Source organism: Psittacula echo (genome assembly GCF_963264785.1).
Source record: "Psittacula echo genome assembly, chromosome: Z".
Classification (NCBI taxonomy): domain Eukaryota; kingdom Metazoa; phylum Chordata; class Aves; order Psittaciformes; family Psittacidae; genus Psittacula; species Psittacula echo.
In genome coordinates, this window is record NC_137742.1 from 48619467 (window position 1) to 48635456 (window position 15990).

The 15990-nt window shown below is 42.5% G+C and overlaps 1 protein-coding gene across 1 annotated transcript in view; it reads right to left on the minus strand.

Moving 5' to 3' along the window:
• The window catches only part of SHC3 (SHC adaptor protein 3), a gene marked incomplete at its 3' end in the record, with an annotated part of 56755 nt that overhangs the window by 4738 nt on the left and 36027 nt on the right, over nucleotides 1-15990 (minus strand). Inside the window, exons 6-10 of the mRNA XM_080638314.1 lie at nucleotides 11768-11819; nucleotides 7602-7728; nucleotides 6302-6458; nucleotides 5194-5290; nucleotides 4065-4250 (exon numbers count right to left, since the gene is read on the minus strand). Of these exons, the coding sequence (XP_080494440.1) occupies nucleotides 4065-4250; nucleotides 5194-5290; nucleotides 6302-6458; nucleotides 7602-7728; nucleotides 11768-11819 (619 nt within the window). The remainder of the gene's footprint in view (nucleotides 1-4064; nucleotides 4251-5193; nucleotides 5291-6301; nucleotides 6459-7601; nucleotides 7729-11767; nucleotides 11820-15990) is intronic.

Here is a 15990-nt window from a genome sequence, read left to right on the forward strand (position 1 = left end):
CTTTCAATACAAAATCTCCCCAAGCTGTGGAAATAGAGCCATATCTCAGCAAAATCATGCCAGGAAGACAGTTTTATGTACACTGAGATAACGGAAACGTAGATATGTTATTTTACAAATAACATATAGGCACCAACTGCTTTGTCTCACTGCCTCTTGATTATGTGAACTGAATTAAAAAAAATCATGTGTCAGCAACTGATTGGAGGTAGGAAAAGTAGAAAAACAAAGAAAATTTTCTGTGCATTATAATGCTTTCCGAGTATTTCCTGTTAAGTGTCTCCTCAAGGCTGAAAACAATGTGTACTGGTAGCAGCAACATCAAATTATGACTGAAGCTTAAAAGCAGTTTTACAGCTATGGCTATGATTCTAATTTTGGAAAAGATGACTTCAGATTCGGAACAGATGGGTAGATCTGTATAGATCTGTATAGTATACTTATCCAGAGCAAGGGATAACTGCCTTTTAATTTCCCTCTCAAAGAGGGGGGGAAACTTGCACAAAGCTTTTGTGGTATGCATTGACTTCCTAGTAACATATTCACAGGACAGACTGACGCTAATTCTCCAGCCATGCACTCTTTCACTTTCCTGCATGACAAGCCTCCTGATTTATCTTTCTTCTGAAGTAGTTGCCTGTGATGCTAAAGATAGCATAGACTGCAACTCAACTCAGATATAATTCAAACTAGCTTAAAATCTTCAGCCACCCTTATTTTTATTCAGTTCTATATGAAACCACCTTGAATTCCAGAATTCAGCATAATTCTACCAGGAATACTAAAATTTGGGGAATTTTATAATTATTTTTATACAGAACTAATGCACAATTGCCAGGTTAATAAATGGTTAAAAGGGTGGTGTCATAATCAGGGGTTTGGGTGTCTTGAGCACAGGACCCAAGTTTGTAGGCCAAGTCTACAGGGGGCTGGTGGAGCTGCTCTGGTAAAGAAGGGGAAGAGTGGTTTTGGTAGGAGGCTTGCCAGACTGGTCAAAGATGCTTTAAACTAGACATACTGGGGGACGGGGGCATCATTCCATCCCAACACACCCAGTCAGTTGCCAGCGCCTACAATAAATGCTCGGAGCGATGCAGAGATATTCCAGCCGCTCCAGCCAACGAGCCGGCTTCATTTGGAGCTCGGCTCAGATGCCTCTGTACAAACGCCCATAGCATGGGGAACAAACAAGAGGAATTAGAGATGTGTGCACATCTACGGGGGTATGATATGGTAGGCATCACAGAAACATGGTGGGATGGCTCCTATGACTGGAGTGTTGGAATGGAAGGTTACAGGCTCTTTAGAAAAGACAGGCCGAGCAGACGGGGAGAGGGAGTTGCTATTTATGTTAGGGGTAGGCTGGAGAGTATGGAACTCTGTCTGGGGACAGGTGAGCAGTCGACAGAGAGTTTGTGGGTCAGGGTTAAAGGGAAAATAGCGATGGGGGACATTACTGTGGGGATCTGTTACAGACCACCTGATCAAGAGGAATCTGTGGATGAAGTGCTCTATAGGCAGATAGGAACAGCCTCATGCTCACAGGCCCTTGTTCTCATGGGGGACTTCAACCACCCTGACATCTGTTGGAGCGACGGTACAGCCCGGCACAAGCAATTCAGGAGGTTCCTCGATTGTGTGGAAGACAACTTCCTTCTGCAAGTAATAGAGGAGCCGACAAGGAGAGGTGCCATGCTTGACCTCGTGCTCACCAACAGGGAAGGGCTGGTTGGAAATGTGACGCTCCAGGGCAGCCTTGGTTGCAGTGATCATAAGATGGTCAAATTCGAGATCCTCGGGACAGTGAGAAGAGCGTGCAGCAAGCTCACTGCCCTGGACTTCAAGAGAGCAGACTTTGGCCTCTTCAGGAACCTGCTTAGTAAGGTTCCATGGGATACAGCCCTAGAGGGCAGGGGGGACCAAGACTGCTGGTTATTATTCAAGGATCACCTGCTACAAACTCAGGAGTGTTGCATCCCAACTAGAATGAAGTTCAGCAGGAGGGCCAGGAGACCTCCTTGGATGGATAAGGAGCTGCTGAGGAAAATTCAAAGGAAAAAAGAGGCTTATAGAAGTTGGAAGCAAGGACAGGCGACCTGGGAAGAATACAGGGATGCTGTCCGGGAAGCTAGGAACCAGGTTAGGAAAGCTAAGGCCCAGTAAGAACTAAATTTGGCTAGGGATGTTAAGGATAACAGGAAGGGATTCTATAGGTATGTGGTGAATAAAAAACAGACTAGGGACAACATGGGCCCTCTCCAGAAGCTATTAGGAGAACTGGCTACCCGAGATTTGGAGAAAGCTGAGGTTCTTAATGACTTCTTTGCCCCAGTCTTCACTGGCAAAGGCTCTGACCACACCATCCAAGTCTTGGAAGGTGGATGCAGGGACTGTGAGAATGAAGACCCTAGGCCCACTGTAGGAGAGGATCTGGTTCAAGACCATCTTCAAAACCTGAACGTGCACAAGTCCATGGGACCTGACGAAATCCATCCGCGGGTCCTGAAGGAGCTGGTGAATGAAGTTGCTAAGCCACTGGCCATCATATTTGAAAAATCATGACAGTCAGGTGAAGTTCCCGACGACTGGAAAAAGGGAAATATAACCCCCATTTTCAAGAAGGGGAAAATGGATGACCCGGGGAATTACAGACCAGTCAGTCTCACCTCTGTGCCTGGCAAAATCTTGGAACAGACTCTCCTGGAAGGCATGCTAAGGCACATGAAAAACAAGGAGGTGGTTGGTGACAGCCAGCATGGCTTCACTAAGGGGAAATCCTGCCTGACCAATTTGGTGGCCTTCTATGATGGGGCTACAGAACTGATGGACAGGGGCAGAGCAGTTGATGTCATCTACCTGGACTTGTGCAAAGTGTTCGACACTGTCCCACACAACATCCTTGTCTCTAACTTGGAGAGACATCAATTTGATGGGTGGACCACTCGGTGGATAAAGAACTGGCTGGATGGCCGCACACAAAGATTTGTGGTCAATGGCTCCATATCCGGCTGGAGACCGGTAATGAGTGGTGTCCCTCAGGGATCGGTGTTGGGACCGGTCTTGTTCAACATCTGTGTCGGTGACATGGACAGTGGGATTGAGTGCACCCTCAGCAAGTTTGCTGATGACACCAAGCTGTGTGGTTTGGTTGATACGCCGGAGGGAAGGGATGCCATCCAGAGGGACCTCGACACGCTTGTGAGGTGGGCTGATGCCAACTTTATGAAGTTTAACCATGCCAAATGCAAGGTCCTGTATCTGGCTCGGAGGAATCCCAGGCACAGCTACAGGTTGGGCAGAGAAGAGATTCAGAGCAGCCCTGCGGAGAAGCACTTGGGGGTGTTGGTCAATGAGAAAATGAACATGAGCTGGCTTCAAGTGCGCACTAGCAGCCCAGAAAGCCAACCGTATCCCGAGCTGCATCAAAAGGAGCATGACCAGCAGGTCAAAGGAGGTGATCCTGCCCCTCTACTCTGCTCTTGTGAGACCTCACTTGGAGTACCGTGTACAGTTCTGGTGTCCTCAACATAAAAAGGACATGGAACTTTTGGAACAAGTCCAGAGGAGGGCCACAAGGATGATCAGGGGACTGGAGCACCTCCCGTATGAAGACAGGTTGAGAAAGTTGGGGCTGTTCAGCCTAGAGAAGACAAGGTTGAGTGGAGACCTCATAGCAGCCTTTCAGTATCTGAAGGGGGGCCTACAAGTATGCTGGGGAGGGACTCTTCATCAGGAACTGTAGTTGACAGGACAAGGGGTAACAGGTTAAAACTTAAACAGGGGAAGCTTAGATTGGATATAAGGAAGAAATTCTTTACTGTGAGGGTGGTGAGGCACTGGAATGGGTTGCCCAGGGAGGTTGTGAATGCTCCATCCTTGGCGGTGTTCAAGGCCAGATTGAACAGAGCCTTGGGTAACATGGTTTAGTGAGAGGTGTCCCTGCCCGTGGCAGCGGGGTTGGAACTAGATGATCTTAGGGTCCTTTCCAACCCTAACTATTCTATGATTCTATAAGTATATTGAGTCACTTGTTAGAAAAGGGAGTGAACAGGAAGGTAACTTACTCATGTCAAACAGATCCTTCCCTGGGCTGCTTGCTTTGGTATCATCTGCTGTTCCACTGAAGGTACTTTCAGCATCTGCCTGGAGTGCCAGTAGAGCTTCAACATTTATATGCTGGGTGTTTACATATGTTGGCATTTCTGCTGTTGAGGTTACTTGTGATTTCTCTTCCAGCATATCCAGAGATCCTATAAAATTCAAGATTTTTTGTCTTTTTTTTTGTATTCGACAGAACAGTGTTGTTATAATGACCAACTGACATCATACCCCATTATCACAGGTTTAAAACTTCCAGGAGAAATGTAAAGTCAGTAACTGCAGTATCTAATAGAAAGAAATATTGAGGAATGGATTCAGAACTATAACCATTTTCAATGTGGATATTCCACTGTATCCAGTTTCAATGAGGGTTCGGGGAGAGGTATTATTCAGGAGGAAAGAAAACTTTTGTAAATACAGACTGTCAGTTTCAAAAATGATATACGGTTGAGGAGTCATGAGAGGAGGAAATGGAATAAAATCCTCAAATGTGTGCAGACTAACAGCAGATAACATATTCTGGCATTCCAAAAGTGTCCCCAGAAACACAGTAAAGCTGTCACACAAAGGTAGATAGGGTGAAATTTCGTATGTATATTTTGATGTGATTTGCTTAAAATTCATAGGTGAGAACAAAAAGAATATTAAGCATTATTTGTTATTCATGGAGCAGAGATCATATGCAAACACATGTATTGCTCCATATTTAAAAAACCTGCTAACATTATGCTCTTCTTTTGGAAATTCCATCTTGCATACCATAGTGGGTCAGATTTTCAGAACAGACCATGCAGCCTGTCTTTAAATACCCTGGAGTTTTAAGACATGGCAAGCTAGAGAACTGAAGATTTGGGGCAACTTTATTTGTGAACTGCCATGCAAAAGAGAAGATTTTATGAAGGTGTGCATTTAATAATTTATCCAGAAGTAATTACCAAATGCTTTTCTCTGCCATCAACGTTAAAATTCGGAAAAAAGGAATCTATCACAAAGTGCAGTTCATTGACTTAAGATTTTGAGGCATCAGACTTCCACATGCTTTGCCCATCCCAGACCTCCTGCAGTATTATAGCGAAAACTAGTAAAACTCACCTTGCTTAACAGGCACACGATGCCAGTCTTCACCAAATTTGTCTCCTAAGTGACGATTCTGGTAATAGGTTTGGTCTCCTCCCAATCCTGCTGCAGACTAGAATGGACACATGTGCAAAGAAATTTTCAATTGCCTTTAAAATGCTCAGATAAATTATGAAGGGCTCTAACAATTTCCTTGGCATGTATTCTGTGTTCTCCCACTCTTCATTTCCAACTCATCATGGTGTCAGAATATATATAGCAAAAATGCATTTGTGTAGGAGTAAGATATTATGGTGACCTTCGTGTAAACTTCCCTGCTACTTGCTTTTATTAACCCCTGCAATCCCAAATGATGCATTGTCTCCTTCAATACATTTGTCTTTACACAACAAGCCCTGACAACTATGCCCTGGAAAAGCATTCCACAGAAACACACCTGGGACCAGAAGATGCTCCCAGCACTCTCCAAGCATGAGCTGAAAAACTCAGATCAGTACCAGGGGATGCATTCTGGTACTGAAGGGAGGATGTTGTCTACAGACAAGGCACTTCTGGATTTAAGCAGAGGTGTGCTGCATCTGAAAACTCCTCTTGGAGTTCGCTACGTCAATACCACAGTCAAACTTTCAACAGCAATGGTAGACATTGCTGTCAAAAGCAAAATCTAGAATCTAGGGACTCTCATCAAAAGCAAGATCTGTTGGCAGAGATAACCAAGCTGACCTCAGTGAAACGTGAGTTGGAAACCTACTGATTACTGATCACTGCTGAGTTACTAACATAATGAACCATTAGTAATGATTGTCCTAGATCATTTAAACGATTCTGCATCAAATCTTTCCCAGTTAGTGCGCATTATTTGATACTCTCTGAAGCATACAGATGTAGTGACCCTCATGGATTTCTCTTCCTTGAACGTGTGTAATCTTTTAACACCATGAAGAAATCATCTCCTTCTTTTTGTTCTGAACCTTCCTAATTTGTGGCTGCCTGTTCAAAAGGAAGGTAGACACACATGAAGGACTAAGAGCTATAAATGGTCCAAATGTAACCATCTTAAAATACACATTTTAAAAAAATTTGGGATCCATCAGCAAGAGGGCAGAGATGCAACTACACTGACCTGAGCTGTATCTGCAGCAGTGGGAGGTCTTGCTTTGAGCCTGGCATCAATGAAGCCGCCAGGGGGGGGCATTTTATTTGGGATGTTGTTGTAATAGGCATGTTGTTCTGTTGGCTCATTATCTTCCTCCATCCATGGCTCATCAAAACTTTGCATCCTGTAAGAAAGTGTTTTATTTTGCCCCTTGCTTGAAAGTCACTTACAGCTTGATACTTGCAGCATATTAAGACTGCCTGCCAGGGGATCACTACTGCATATTATTTTGACAAATCAGCTACCACTACAAATCAGGAAGCCATGATGGATCATGCAGCAAACCTTCTCCGCTTAGACAAACTCTAAAACCCCTTTACAATGGATTAAATTCTTCATACTGAGTAAAGGATGGTTTTACTTAGCTTTAAAGACGATTATAAAATACATTAACAAACAATTTTATTTAACCTTGCAGTAGTATTTGTAATATTATTACTTGATTGATTGAATAAGCTCTAAACCTTTGACTTTAATAATGGCTGCTCCATCACCAGTATAAATCTGGAAGAACTTCAGAAAGTTAAGAGGTAGTATTTGTGGTTTCAGCCTAAATTTAACAGTCATTTGCACAAGTAAACTAAAAGAGTACAGAATGCTTGCAGATCAGGATAGTAGCATTTTATATTCACTATATACCCATTTTACTCTGATATAAGAGATTACACAGGGTACCAGCTCACTGGAATTTGTACTAATGTTAGCACGCATATAATAATCCCTATCAAAAACACAGCTCACCAAAGAAAACAGAATGCTATATCCCAACCTTTCAAGCATATACAAGCAGATATATTTTGTATCTTCCAAAGAACAATACAGTCAAAGCCTTTGTACAATACATCACATTCCTAAAAACTTCATCCTGGTTAACATCAGAAATAGTGAAACATCACTAGGAATTTTGGAAGCCCAGCAACTCTAGCTTAGTTCATCTAAATTGATAGAGCTGCTATGACAGTAACAATGAGGAAATGCCACAAATAACATCCATTCTTGGCCATCCAACTCTGCCTACTAACTACAACAGAAAACATATGATTATTTCAATAAGTTTACTATGAAACCCATATTTAGCCCATTCTCTTAAAATGATAGTGCTCCTTCCATATTCATTAGGCAAATGATGCTTTGCTAATTCAGCAGAAATCTCTTTCTTAAGTGTTTAAATCCTGTCTGTCTCCAGCAACTGCATCCACAGCACATTTTATTAAGTAAATACAAAGCTAAAGAAGATCCTTCAGCAGTCTTCTGCAATCGCACTCACCTATCATGGAAAGTAGGTATCTTAGAAGGGCATCGCAAGTATTGCTTAAATCGAAGTTCGAACGCTTGCCCTATGGTGCTGATGACATCCTGGGCCAGGCCATCAGAGCATTCCAGTATATGACAAGCTAAATGAAAAAGATTTGACATGTGCATGCAAATAATTGTTTATGTTATGGTGGGTTGCACTGACCTATGACAAAACACCTACATGTCAGGTATAGTTGCCCTATTCATGGGGTGCACATTTCAGTAAAACTCAGTGCTGGCACAGTGAATTACAGGCAATGGGGTCTTTTTGAAGGTTACGTAAAATTGCTTTGTTGTGTAACTGCAATACCGCAAATCAGTTCTACAATTTTTCACTTGATATTACCTGAATGCAATAGATTATATGAGAATTCTGACAAAGATTTAAGTTGAAATTAGAAGAATATTAGTATATAGTAACAACAAAAAAAGCTTTCCTTGCTTTCCTCAATGGTATTACCACTTCAGTTTTATGTTTAATCATGACAAGTTTGCAAGCTGTTCACTTCCTCTGACCTTCCAGAATTCCCCAAATTACAAGCTGAGGGAAGAAAAATAACTAGGATATTTCCTAGTATTTTATTTTTGTTTGATTCCAGTAATACAGAGGTTGGTACCTTTTCCTGTTTGTCTGTATGGAGATGCTCCCAGCAAACTGTAGAATCAGTGGGGAGCACAGAGCCAGGACCTCTGTTAACTCCAGCACTCCCCCATGTGCCACCTCTCTGAACTCAGTGTGACAGAGGAAATAAGGAGGGAGGCTGGCAACACAAGCTCTCTTCCTATAGGAGATGGAGAAACCTTTATCAACTGCCTGAGCAGCCAAAGCCATCCCAGTTTTAAATCAGAGAGTGGTTTGGAAATACCATCTTCTGTGACAACACGAACAGGCAAACTTATGAAGATTTCACCTAACGTTGCTGGAGTGTAGCTGGGTCTTAAAAGCTGGAAGCTAATAGTCTAAATGATATTCAGAAAAGCACAGGCAAGTTCATTTTCCATATTCAGTGCTGGAAAAGCATATGGTCTACTGGCTACAGCCTGGACTGAATTTGAAACTCGTTCTTTTCCAAGTCCTGCCACAGTACATTTGGACCTTTTTCAGAGTTACTAATTTGTATCACCCATAACTGCTTTAATAACCTGAATATAAATTCTTCAGCTAAAAACTGCATTTTAGTATATACCTGGAGTCCAGCTCAGTGGAATCAAGTGCTTTGGCTGATAGTGTCCTATAAATAAGGGTTGGTCATGACATTTGAGTGACACAATTTTAGTTGAAACAATATAGGGAGACTAAGGAAGTTTAGCAATGACTTCTCAGCTTGCTGGACAGACTTTTGAAGAGGCCAGAAAAAAATACCAAGAAACCTGTAATTATGCCAGTATGGAATGAACAGGGCACATATGCTCTCCCTCAGCAGCACCTCTCACAGCCTGAGATGGCACCAGTCACAGTGCTGCCCTGCTAAACAGAGCCAGTGATACTTTCTTCTCACCTTATAGCACCTGCTGTGCTGAGCAGCATGCTGAGGCAATGCCCAATTCAAGGCAGTCATGCCCTCAGCTGCATGCTGGAAGTGGATTCAGCAGTTAAAAACAGGATGTCTGTGCGTCCAAAGACAGAGGCTGGCTAGCAGCAGGACATTTGCTGTTTACTCCTTCTGCTGGTGGCAGTGAACAAGCAGCCCCCAAATAAAGTGCAGCCTTACCTACAAGGACATGGACCCAAAGTAGTTAAGCCAACCAAAGCTACAATTTCTGTGTTCTGTAACTAGAGTGTAGATTTAAAGAGACTACATTGTTCGTTGCTAAACCTCTCTGGAGCTGAAATGAAGCATGAGTCATTAAGTAGTTTTGGTGGGTGACATAATGAGTAACCTGTTTCCTTGGATACGTGAATGGACTTTCAGCAGGTAAAAGATGTGCTTCTTGTAAAAGCATGAGAAAGTTTGGCTCACACAGAGATAATTTCTTGTGAACGTTACAGCAGAAGACAGACAGTCTCTAGCTTGCTAGATCCAGAATATAAAGCATGAAGAGAGCTTTTCCACACTTGGGAAGAATGAGTCTAATATGCCAGTGAGAGCATCAGTGCCAGTGTCTGTAACAGCAGCAGTAACATTTTTCACTAGATACAGAAGTAAATTTGGACTCATTTCTAAACTATTTGCAGATAACACAAAGACTGACAGACTGACCAGTGATAGTGAAAGAAGGCAATCTAGATCCCTTGGTACAATAGACCTTTTAAAACAATGTGTTTTAATACTGGTCACATGTAAAGTCACCAATCTGCAAAACACTGGTGTACACACACAGTTGGGGAAAAATGTAATGCAGAAGGCTTAAAGATTGCAGCATGAAAGAATTTCATGCGAGGTAACAGTGGTACACTGCAGCAGAAAGAACTTATGAGAAACCAGCTAATGATGAGGACGACAAAAGTAAGAGTAGGAAGGTGCAGCCTCTGTTACAGATTGCAGGCATTAATACTAGATTACTCCAAATAATAACAGGCATCATTCCCCTTTTTCAAACAATGCAGAAAAATGAAAGATGGAGGAACAGAAATTATCCGAAGGATGGAGGCCATGCACTGCAGCTGGAGATCGACAGAGTTCACTCTGCCAGACTTTTCCTAAGGAAAACTGAGAAATGGCTTGAACTAAATACCCTACAGGAAGACAACAGCAGGTGTTTAGGTGACTCCTCAATCTAGGATAGACTAGCTCAACAAGGAACAGTAACAAGAAGCCAAGCCTAAATACATCCAACTTAGATATAAGGAACATAGTCTATGAAACAGTTTATATATAAAATCCACTTACACAGGAACAGAAGACAGAGCACAGAGCTCCTCAAAACCCTAGAGTATACACATCTGGTCTGTGATACTGGTCCACTGTATTGCCACTGAGATCTTTCACAACAACTGAATCAGTCTCCAGCTTAGCAGAAAGGTACTGCTAAAGCAGGTGGGGCGGGAAGGTCTGCACCATACAGCCTGCAGTTTGATGCCAGAGTCTTTCTAATTGGGGACACATGTTGGAGCACTACAAGCACGGCAAAGAACTGGACTATCACCCTACCTCCCACTCATCATGTTTTCTAGGTGTTTCACTGACATTCAGCATAGTAGTATATTTAATGCAGGTATTATTTATGAGCTGACTCTCTCAAGTCTGGACATCTCTGCACATTGACACAACAGGTTGTTAAGGTATCTAAAATCATTAAAGGTAACAAAACACAGAAGCTGCAGAATTAGTTGTGCCCATGGTAAGGTGGTAGCTCAGGGTTTGCAGAGTTCACATTTTGGAGTGAAAGTGTCTGAATTCTGCAGAAATCCTGTTGGAAGTGCCTGAGTCCTTTTTTGGAGCTAATCTTTCTCTTCTCTATGAATCTATGAATAATAAGTAGGTTCTCAAGTACATAATACACTTTGTATCTAACATTAAGACCTAGTCACGCTTTCTGCATTGCAAGCAGGAATATTTTCTGTACCTATTATTTCAGACTGTAATTTTCACTTTCCATGATTTACTTTTATTTTTAAGAATCTGAACTGGGTCTTTGAAGACAATCAACGAGAGGCTTGCTGTCCCTGACTGCTGGCTCACAGAGCAACCCAATGTTAAATAAAATTTTACTGGGAAACAGGATTACAGCCTCCAGCAAGCTGGCTTGAAAGCTCACTACCTGGTAAAGAATCTGATTCTGCCAGGAAGAATTAGGCATGTACCAAGAAGACCTAAAAGATTCAGCTGCCTCATCAGACTTAATCAGAGGACTGCTTAGTTCCTGCATAGTGACTGGGTGTGAGAGTTTACTGTTGCCTAGAATCTCACAAGCCAAGTTAAGGCAAGCATTTAATTTAAGAGATGAAGAGAATCAAAGTGATATTTGGAGGTGAACTACAGGCAAGACCTGTAGGCTCCAGGTTTGAGAACTGACTGGTGCATGGCTGGTCCTTTTTGCTACATAATCTTTCCATTACTCTGTCAAAAGCAATTGTTTTATTGGTCTGCATTTATTCTTTTTTTTCCTGGAGAAAAAAAATTCAACTGAAGTATACCATGAGTAAGTCATGTTTCTCAAAAGAAAAAAGGTGCCAAATAGATATTTCTAACTTACCTCTCCGATTAACAGGATCCTTAGCTACATATGCAACATAGTCAGTTGTATCCTGTCAAAAAATTAGGACAGCTACCATGAATACAAAAAATCTTTGCACTGATCACAGCAAAAGATCATAGTCCAGAGTGTGCATATTCCTGTGAGCAGAGCCTCAAGTGACATGTTTTGCTCTGCAGTTGTATACTTCTTAAATCCCATAAAAATTCTCATGGGTTTGATATTAATCCCACCACTTTGTTTTCTCCAGAATGTGATCTATTCCAGCAGAACTTATAAGTACCTTCCAAAGCATTGGAAAATCAATTAAAAAATTTTATATGATTTGGATCAGGCCTCTTTTAGAAGGGACTAGAATTACAAGTCCTCATCTTCAAACTACTTAGAGATTTTGGTTCAGAATATGAATAATCAACTGGTTCTGAGGCAGAAAGAGTGGGAGTACCCTGCTCCTCAGAAACACTAAGCAATGCCGTTTATTCATGTGTGACAAGCAGGTGTGTTTACTGACTACAATGCCATATGGCACAGGGGTGCTCAGCCGCAGCTATGACAGGAAGTATCCCAGGACACGCTTCCCCAGCCCATGGGCTGCTTCAGCCATCCCCATTGCCATATGCCAAGTGGATTTTCCGGCAAGACCAAGCCAACATCTTCTTTAGGGATATTTTGCTAGATGTCCTGCCACCCCCACATTCCTGTGCACAGGCGGTGCAGACTTTCACCATTGTGCAGATGAAACAGAAAGGCCAGTGCTTCCAGGAAATGTGAGGTCTGCTGGCACCTCTGGAAAATGACATATATTCTTGATGTGATCAGGAAGTCCTGCTTAGATCCAATATTTTCTGACATGCCTGGCTAGTCAGGTATAGCTAAACCTAACAGGTATGCATAGGATACACAGCAGCTGGCTGCATAAATATAGCCAAAGCCTTTCCAGGTGACTGATTGTCCTGGGTTCAGCAGCAGCAGTCAGTTTTTCTCCTTCTTAGTGGCTGGTGCAGCACTGTGGTTTTGATTTTCGGCCTGGGGATAATACTGATAGAACCGATGTTTTCAGTTGCTGGTCAGAATGTTTACCCTGACCAAGGACTTTGTGAGTCTCATGCTCTGCCAGGGAGGAGGGGAAGCCGGGAGGTAGCAGGGACAGGACACCTGACCCAAACTAGCCAAAGAGGTATTCCATACCACAGCACGTCATGCCCAGGATGTAACTGGGAGTTACCCGGAAGGGCACGTTCGCTTCTCTGTCAGGCTCATTTCCAGCGGGCGGTATCGTATTCTCTTCCCTTGTTATTTCTCTTATCATTATTATTATTGGTGGTAACAGCAGTGATTTGTGTTATACCTTAGTTACTGGACTGTTCTTATCTCAACCCGTGGGAGTTACATTCTTTCGATTCTCCTCCCCATCCCTCGGGGGGGGGGTGGGGGGTGGGGGGGTGGAGTAGAAACTGCGCGGCTGACTTGCCGACTGGCTTAAACCACGACACTGATCCAAGACCATTGACAACTATGTGAAGATCTAATGTCATAACAAACATCAATCTTCAGTTGAAAGATAGACCTCTTCAGCTTAACTTTCTCTAGTGCAAGCACACACAACTACAATCCCATCCAAAACAATTCATTGTGCTGTGTGTCTATACAATTTTCTTTCAAAGGAGACAGCAAGGGAAATGATGAAGAACATTCATGGTTATGGTGACAGATGTATAGCCATATCACTTAATGTGCTATTGGAAGGCACTCAGACACAGCAGTAATGAGCTTGGTCTGTAAAAAAAGCAGAGCATAGAAGAGTAGCCCTAGCATTTTGTCCAGTAATTCCTTAAGCACCAGTGACCACAGTGTCTGGGCAATGACTTGTGTGGAAGTAATGATGCACATCAACAAGTAAGGGGATGAGAAAAGTGGTTATGTCTAGAGTAGCAAACAAAACAGAGCCAAAGTAAATGCTTGAGAGTTGTTCCACAGTTGTCCATAAAGTTTAATTGTTGCTACTCTCCCTTGCCTGGCTGTGCTGGTTTCCCATGCCCTGCTCTGAAACATTCTGAAGTACCAGCTTATGCTGGGCATCAACCTCTAGAGACCATGGGAAGGAAGACAGTGAATGTGGGGATGCAAATTTCACCATGCCATTTCATTTCAGGCCAGAAAACAGGCCTCGGATCATTTTATTTACTAGTACAGATACAGCTGATGGATATATTCATGACTGAGTAAATCATAGATCTATCTTATAGCTAGTGTGAGTGTGAGAGACTGGAACCACCTACTCTCATTTCATCTAAAGATTCAAGTTGACTATGACAAACCATTAACCACCTAAACTGGGAACATTTCATGGCAGCTAAATTAGAAGATTCCCATTAAAAGGCTAGAGAGGGCTGGGCTGATGCAACAAAGTGGTCCCTGACATTCAAGGGCTGAAGACAGGTATGAATGAGCTATAATTTTCACCTCAAGGAAGCTGTATTGAAGTGTTAAAATTCAAAGGCAGGTCTGAAACTGAAGAACTACTGCCTTCAGGGTCCTCTGAGAGACCTGCCTTATTTGACCTTTTGAGATCTTTTTGAGACCTCTCAGAAATTTCAGCAGGCATCCCCAAATACAGATGTCTTGTCTGGCTGCCTGGAAACAGCCACCTGAAATGACTATGGATGAAATTGTTTAGTGCATCATAACAAGGGGCTGAAGAGAGCTAAAGCAGATCCAAGAACACAATCTTGGAAGTCAAAACTATTCCTTAATACTGTATAAAAAGGATTTGGTGGAAAGATTTTTAAGCTCTCGTGTACTGACACAGACAGAAGCTGTCTGACTCACTGCAAACGGGAATATTGCAAAAATATATACAATACTCAAGCTGTTCTCCAAGTCTGTGGGACACTTCTCCAGTGGATGTATTTTGAATGATTAAGGTAATTAACGCTTAGGGAGTGGGAGGAAAGTTGCAAAGCTAATTGCTGATGCAAATGTGTGGCAGATATCTAGAGCAGAAAAGTAGTGAGGGGGAGAAGTGGGGACAGTCTCTCTCTTCTAAATAAACTAAACTTCAAAATGAGGGAAGCATTTCCTGAAGAAACATGGGCACAGATCTTGTTTCCTAGTTCAGTATGGCCTTTCTGCATCCATTTTAAATCTCCGAGGAGAGATTTAAACCTGAGGAGATGAGCTTAAGAGCTGGATCCCAGCTGTGTTTGGGAGATATGGTTTGGTGGTGGCAGCTTTCCACCAAGTGAAAATCGTTAAGGGCTGATAAATGTTATGTCTGGATGACCCTCAGTTGGGTTAACAAATGTCTGAACTAAATCACATCCTTGCATCTTGTCTTCTTCTGTGTGCACACAGGACAAAGGAACCACCTCCTTTATGAAACAGCTTTTGATTTTAAAGTTGTGTCAGATACCAGCCCACTGAGACAAGCCTGTAGAGTGTCATCAGATACTCATACCTACCCTTCTCCGCCCCCAGAACAAGATCACCATGCACTGGTCTTATTGGGAATGCAACTTTTCAATTTCACTCTCTTCTAGACTCCCTTACACCATGGAATTTTATTTCTTTGGTAGTTCACTGACTCAGTAGAATGATTTTAATCTCTCTCAAACATTTGGGAGAGCTTGTTTACTCCAATTCCAATCTCTACTGCTGCTCCTCGCCTCTTTGCTGGTAAATCTCTCTATTGGTGGGCAGTGTGCAATGGTGTTTCCAGGACATTTGGGATGGCAGATGGGGAATGAAGAATCTTCTTACGGAGGCAGGGAACTGTGCTAATCACTCCTCTGCCCACTTCAGAAATTGTTCATTTACAGCATTCATTGCAATCTGTTGTGCTTCAAAGCTGCTTTTGATGCATTTTGTGTTCCCCCAAATTATTGTGATATCGTGTCCTTTTCCCTTCTGGAACTGAACTGAGCTCAGCAGAGCTATGCTAAAGTTCAAGTTTGCCCTTAAGTTTTCTGAGGATAGTGAAATGAAAAGAGAAAGTGTGAAAGATCTTCAACTTAACAGGGTCAAACTGAGAGAATTAACTCACAAAGCAGGCTAGAAATTGCCTTACCTATAGTACATGACTGATAAACGACAGAAAATCATATGATGGAGGAAAAGGCAGACTCAATTGATACTCAAACTAGGTTTAAAAGCTTTCAAACCTCTAAGGTGTGAGATGATCAATGTCCCTGTTTTATAATTCTCCCTGGTGACAAATACCTTTT